Below are 7154 nucleotides of genomic sequence, written 5' to 3'. Positions count from 1 at the left end.
GCATAGATGGTGATGAAGAGCTGGCTGAATCAGATTCCTGTGCTCACGCTTGCTTGGGAGGACCCTGTTATATAGGGGATCTAACTTTATTAGGATATTCACCTCATTATGTAACACACATAAGGGTCCAAACTTGCCTTTCTAATAAAGCCAATTTAGTTTAAGTTAAATATTAAAGAAGTCGCAGTATGGCAAAATTTTAAGCAACTTTATACTAGTTTAGTATACATACATATGCATATATATATATATATATATACACACACACATGTATACATGAGGTGTGTGTGTGCATGCACATGTACATATTTAAATTTGAGATTACTACTACTTCCAAATTACATGAACTTACCAAACAAATCAGCAGGTATGTCAAAACAAAAGTTTGTATCCTTTTAAAACTTTTATTCATACCGATTTAATTAACTGGCAACCTTTTCTTAGGTAGACGACATCTATAATATTTTATGCACCACCATTTCTTGGTGCCTGGCACATTATAAATGCCAAATACTATAAAGGCCAATTATATTAAATAGGTGTGTGTACTCTTACTTGATAGATGAAAACTCTGCAAAAATCTAGCCCCCATACTACAATATCAGATAAAGACTGCCTTCCTTTCCTGAAATGACTTTGTCAGACCTCTGGAACAAGGTCAAAAAGCAGGGAGTTTACAACAAACTTGTACTTACTATTTAAAGAGAACGTAGCAGGGAAATATCCAAGCCAATGGAATCCTTTCCTTTCCAAGAAAACCAAAGCTTTGACCTCTGAGGTGACCAACACTGCTTTGCTGACAGCTCAGAATTCCACTTGTGGTAACTGGAAACACAGCCCCAAGAGCTATGGATAATCCTGGAGGGGTAGGGGAAGGGTTAATTCCTGTTAGGACCAGGAATCCGAGAATTTTGCGTAAACTGCTGGAGCCAGCATAATTACGTTTTATGCATTCGCATATAGGTGAAAGCCAAATCGCAAACTTCCCAGCCTGAGATTCGTTACGTGTTCAACAAAATGATTGGGTGTAAAAACGTTCCTGTCATTCAGTGAGATACAAAGCATCTGTTCTTCATTTGCAAGGATTATCAACTTTTTCAGCAAAAATGATTAGCCCTTTGTAACAGTGCTGCTGAAAGACTGTGCTCTTGGGGAAGCAGAAAGCAAGAAAAACTAAAATATTAGCCATTTAGTTGCTCTGAAATCATAGTCACGCATAGTCACTATAAAGTTTGTTTATATTTTATAGACAACTGCAATGAGTGTACTATACATTATATAACTTTTAAGAGTGTCTTTCTCGACACACAGTCACAATGAAGGAGGTATTTATACTACTTACCTCAAGTGAAATCAAGGCATTTATAATGTATTTGTAAACATTTTCCCAGAAACAAGTCATCACAGAACGCATCTTAACGTCAGAAATGGTACCACAGCAAAGGGCTAGGGTAACTGAGAAGAGAAACAGAGCGCTTTTTTGTTCAGAGAAAATAGCTGGCAAATTGTGCAGCCTTTTTTTTTTTCATTTAATTTTCTCCATTTATTCATACAGGCAATTTATTTTGTTTGTTGACGGGGCAGAGGACTCATTCTCTCTTTACTTGTTTCCCTTTTCTCCTGATTTAACATCCTAGATATATGACTTGGATGTAATTTCCCATTTTATTTTTAAACATATTAAATTAATAGGCTTTTTCATTTATCAAAGACAGCTTTTTGCTTTCACTAATGGCCTAGAACAAACAATTATGACAGAGGGAAACACTATTTAGGTACCATGTCAATAGTAACATACTGCACGATTAAAGAAGGAACTTTGTTACTTATTGGGAGAAAAAAAAAAAGAAAAAGAAAAGATTTGACTTTTGTCCTTGTAACTATCAGGCATGCCTTGAACACGCTCCATCCGCCCGGGCACAGAGGATATTAACGGGAATTCCTGGGGTTGGTGTTTGTGCCTCGAGGGGCTGAGCCAGCCCGCGGCGCGGTACCCGCAGCGCCCGCCGACAGCCCTCGCGCCCGGCGCTCAGCCCCTCCGTCTCGCACCGACCCAGCTCCCCAGCCCGCGAATCCTCATCCTCTAAGCTCATTAATTGTAAGCTGGAGTAGCAAGCAGGCCTTGCTGTCCAAAGCAGTTATAAATACAACCCGCTCCCTGCTCCTGGGCTAAGAGTTCCTAGGAACAAGATTCCTTTTCTCCACTTTAAGCTGTTTTATAACTTTTATGCTCATTACCTGTTTCCAGTCAATGCAGCTTTAAATTACTGGTTGTTTTTCTAGAGATTAAAAATGAAATGGATATAAAATTATTTTGAAAAGAAAAAAGGTTAAGGACAGAAAAGGTCATGAACTTAATCTTCAGAAAAAATGAAGAATCATATTAAAGCCTAAAATGCATGACTTTTTTTGCTTTTTGTTTTGAAGTATATATAAATTTGGCAATTTAGATTATTTAATGATTGTTTCATCTAGACCTACCTATACAGATTATTTGAGACACTGTTTAAATAAATCACACATATTATGGTATTGTTGACACAGTGATTAAAAATATATTTTAAGGAAAATATTACTGTAAGCCTATGTTGCCAGTACTATTCTGCAATGTAAATTATCTGCAGTTCAAATTATTTCTTTGCTAATGGAGACAACAAGCAGCACATAATGTAAGCAACCTTCACTAGACACGCAGTCACGTGTATCAATCATGTCAAGCAGCTTTTGCTGAAGTTGCCTTCAGTGCAATTTAACATACATTTATTTATTAACATAGAATTAATTGCAGTGTTTACTCTATCAATATTTATGATAACCAATTCAAACGTTTGTTGTCTGTAAACCAAGCTATTTGTCATTCTTGTAGCTGCAATCACCATTGCTCTAACACTTCCATCACCTATTTAACACCCACAGTTGCTGAACCTCTATTAGAATTTTCAATAGAGGAGTTTACCTGGGGTAAGTCTGGTTTTATACCAGGACTTTATATGGTGGAGACAAACTTCACCACCAAACAGTTGTCCCACATTATATAACCTTCCTCATTCTTGAAGTGACAAATACAGCTTTCAATCAGCAAACATAACAAACAGAGGCCTCCAGACTCCTCTAAAGTTGTGTGCAGTTCGAATGATTTCCATTGGTCAACATATGCATTAACTGTAACCACACAAAATATATCTTTTTTTTTTTTTTAAGCCTTCATATCAAAGGTCTGTTGAGAGCTTTTCAAATGATAACCTAACATGACTTCATAAATGTTTCCAATATTCATAAACAAAACTGAATAATTCTTAGTATTTTGAAACAAAAAACACGGGATATGATTTCCTTTAAACCTTTCAGGACAAAACTGTAAGCAGTTCCTCTGTCTGTATCCGTTACTTTCTAGCTTAGCTGGATATTGTGTACAGACACACACCGTTTCTGCTGTGCAACAAGAACGGCCACGCAACATCAGTGATCACCGAGTTTTGTTAACAAACTCCTTTTCCCAAGGGTTACCTTAGGCTCCTGGAACTAACCATAGCCCTCAGAGGCTACTGCAACTCAATTGCAGTGCAGTGGAATTGGGTTCATTTTCTCAAGAAACACACGTGCCACGTGTTATTTACCTAACATCGGCTCGGCCTTATAGTAACGAGTTCCACAAAAATGCTAATAATTGCAATAATGGAGTCCGATGACACTGCAGCCTTTTAGAACAATTATAATTTCATTAAAATAGGAACATAACTTATAGATTTTATTCTTTGATGATTTACTCATGCAAACTGCACATAAAAGAAAACAGTACAGTTTGTGAAACATGTCAAATGTAAAGACCCAAAATGCCAAGTACAGAAGTAGTGTGACATACGTCTCAAAACCGAAACCATGGTTGTATGACTAATAACTTTTCTCTATTTGCTGAACACAGATAGATTTTAATGATTCTTCTTCCAGTCCCACTGTTAAATTCATTAAATGTTTACATGTCTCCTATACACTTATGTAGACTTATTTTACAAGCGCGATAGCTTTGTTATAAAAAACTCCACTTATATAAATATGATTTAAAAAGCCTTTGTGTTTAGGAGAGCAAATTATAGTGTAATTGATGAGGCCTTATCTAGTCCACCAAAACAACAATGTAAAGTAACTGTATAGCTTTCTTGCAGAATTCACATTTTGTGCCTTTGCAATTAGTTTCCTTCTCACAAGATGTCTATTATATTTTATCACCCCAGAAACATAACCATTATAGCTTTTTTCCCTTGAAACTGGGAGAGACTTCTAAACATATGAGGTTATCGACTCAACTTCCTTATTTTTAAAATATAAAATACTGAGAATCATTATTTTCATGCTTAAAGCCCCAAAATGAAATATATATATGACTTAGATATGTCTTTGTCCAGTTTTCATTATAGTACGGTTGTGTGTATATATATATATATATATATGTATTGTAGAAATCACAATTTTCTTGTGGATCAATTTCAATTTTAGATTTAAAATTGAATCAAATGTGAAATTTGATGGCACTGACACTTAAAACAGATAGTACAGGGTGGAGAAGGAAGAGCGAATGAACTACACAACCCATTATAAATGCATTAAATCTTTGTTATATACATAGAGGAATCCTGCTTTACTGCCAGTTGCTACTATGCTTCTGTTTTTGCTATTATACAAAGTTTTCCCACCTGAAAGCACACATCTACTTTTTTAAACAACTTAATCTATTGTAAAATATTGTACTGTATTTTGAACATGAGTACAGAATCAAAATAGATAATGGCACATTTAAAAAACTCAATATCCTACAGATGATTGGATAATGAGAAAAAGTGTACCTACAATCATCTCATCAGAAACAAACTACATCATGGAATGTTAGTTATCCAAGTTCGCACAGTAAATAACATTTTAAAACTGCAATCACCTATCAGCCAGCATCACATTGAAGGCATCTTTAAACATTCAAGCAAAAGACCGCTGGCATAAACTACGGAACCATTCTCACGCACACACCACACACACCACGTAATTACATTGTTTCCAAGATACGTAGATACTGTTTTTTTTTTCTTTTTTTTTCCACAAGAAAGGTATCAAAATTTTTGCTACTAAAAGATGACAGTGCTTACACAAGAATTAAGTACAAGTTAGCTTGCAAATACAAGACAATGACAAAATAAGTCTTGAATTGTCTGAAGAAGGATTTTAGGCTTTTCTGGCATCCAAAACCACGAGTCAATTCTTAGTTTGTGACTCAAAAATCCACAAAATATCTCCCCACTTTGGAATACTAAGTATTCCATATTCGACAACCCTGTATTTTACAATATGCTTACTGGTTTCAGCCTAGCAACAAAGGGTAGTTACAGATTTCTGTTCCGATTGGAAAAGTAAAGCTCTCCTCCCCCTAGAATGAAGGTGTTGGTGGGGAGGGGGAGCTGGCATCAATTTTCAAAGAAATCTATCAGCAATGATCCTCATCTCAGATAGGTATGTGCATAAAAGTACTGTATCTTATATACTGTACTGGCCCTATTAAACAATTTTAAAAAAAGTTAAAAAGCCAAAACAAAATGCTATACACACAAAAAAGATTTTTTTTCTCCCAATGTTCTTCCTCTCATAATGTGCAAAACAACAAAAAGGCAAAAAGACTAAAAGCAAATTTACTGTTCCTTTCTTTCTCTTGCCTAGTGCTTTATGACCTTGCCTACATTACAAAGTCAATAGGGACTATGCAGAACTTTGGTATAAAATGTCACATAATATTACTATCACAGTCTTGGGGATGACCTTTAGTGATTCACCCCAATGCTTGTTGAAATAATACCAAATTAAAAATGAAATAAAACACATTATACTGTACACACACTTTACACAGAGCACAGAAAATAACTAACAAACCTAATATTAAAAAAAAAAAAGAGTCTTTTGCTAAGAGACTAGAAACTGTTGTTCTGTCTCACCTTCATCTGCCAATCAGTAAAGCCCAATTTGAGTTTGATTTCTGAAAATGAATCTTAAGCTACAGATTTCTCCTAGATGGAGACTGGTCTTTTGCTCATTTCCCTTTGAAGTCACAAACGGGTATCTAAGAAACGGAGGCAAAGCAAGTTTTAATCAACTTCCCGACGGCTGCGACTGGGAGGGAGGCGCCAGGACGATCTGGGACAGCACGGGCTCCGTGCTCTGGTCCGCCAGCTGCGTGAGCACCGACGTGGCCACCGCCTCCGCCTTGGACGTGGAGCTGACGCCGTTGGAGGTGCTGACGGAGCTGTGCTGGATCGCCTCGGCGTGCGGGCTGCCCGGCGCCGACGCGTCGTCTTCCGAACTGTCATCCTTTTCTGCGGCTTAAGGAGAAAAGTTCTTTTTTTTTTTTTTTTTTTCCCCCTGGAATGCACACCACCCCCACCCAGATAATAGCAATCATCTTGTAGAGTCACTAAAATTCACAGTATAATGCAGAACAGTGAACTGTGACAAAAAACACTTATTTTCATTTTCCCCCCAAAATACTAGTTTATATACAGTATATGGACTGCATCATGCAAAATTTAGGAAACAGGTAAATTTTAACATCTTTAAAACCTTGATTCATATTGTCTGTTTTCCCACCTAGCAAACCAGCTGAAGAGTATGACACAACTCTAAAAACAACTGCTCATATCGATAACCAGTATTTATAGACTAAAATAGTACAAGATCTCCTAATACTATATAAATTAATATGATTTTGATTGTTAATGTGTACTGCTTACTGTATTTGCATAGCACTCAAGAAACTAATTCTAATGTTTAATAACAGTTGTGAAAATTGAGTCATGCTTTTTTCAGAGATGCAGAGTTAGCCAAGGTACTATGCAGATACTCAAGCAAATAAATGAGTTAAGGACAAAAAGAGCAAAAAAGAATAAAACAAGACTAACCTACCACTTTTCATTCAAAACAAAAACTCTGTAACTTCTTTTTCACCATTTCATGCTGGTGTTTTTCAAATATTTTTCATAAAAGATTTATATCCTGACTTAAACCCAATATACAGGTGGACAACTGGAAGACAAGAAGCCCTTTCTAAACACTACTGACCAACGTATAAGACAACATAGAAAAAAACAAACAAAAACGAACAAACACTATCTGAAGAAGCA

The 7154-nt window shown here is 36.2% G+C and overlaps 1 protein-coding gene across 1 annotated transcript in view; it reads right to left on the bottom strand.

Moving 5' to 3' along the window:
* Positions 1 to 3696: 3696 nt before the first annotated feature.
* ATF2 (activating transcription factor 2) overlaps positions 3697 to 7154 on the bottom strand; it is a 43067-nt gene continuing 39609 nt past the window's right edge. The window contains exon 14 of the mRNA XM_088527024.1: positions 3697 to 6356. Coding sequence (XP_088383150.1) covers positions 6127 to 6356 — 230 coding nt within the window. The 3' untranslated portion in view covers positions 3697 to 6126. The remainder of the gene's footprint in view (positions 6357 to 7154) is intronic.

Source organism: Tinamus guttatus, unplaced genomic scaffold, assembly GCF_059628265.1.
Source record: "Tinamus guttatus ecotype Peru unplaced genomic scaffold, ASM5962826v1 Tinamus_guttatus_pri_ptg000260l, whole genome shotgun sequence".
Taxonomy (NCBI): domain Eukaryota; kingdom Metazoa; phylum Chordata; class Aves; order Tinamiformes; family Tinamidae; genus Tinamus; species Tinamus guttatus.
The sequence above is the reverse complement of the archived record's forward strand: the minus strand, read 5'-3'. Positions and strand labels throughout refer to the sequence as shown.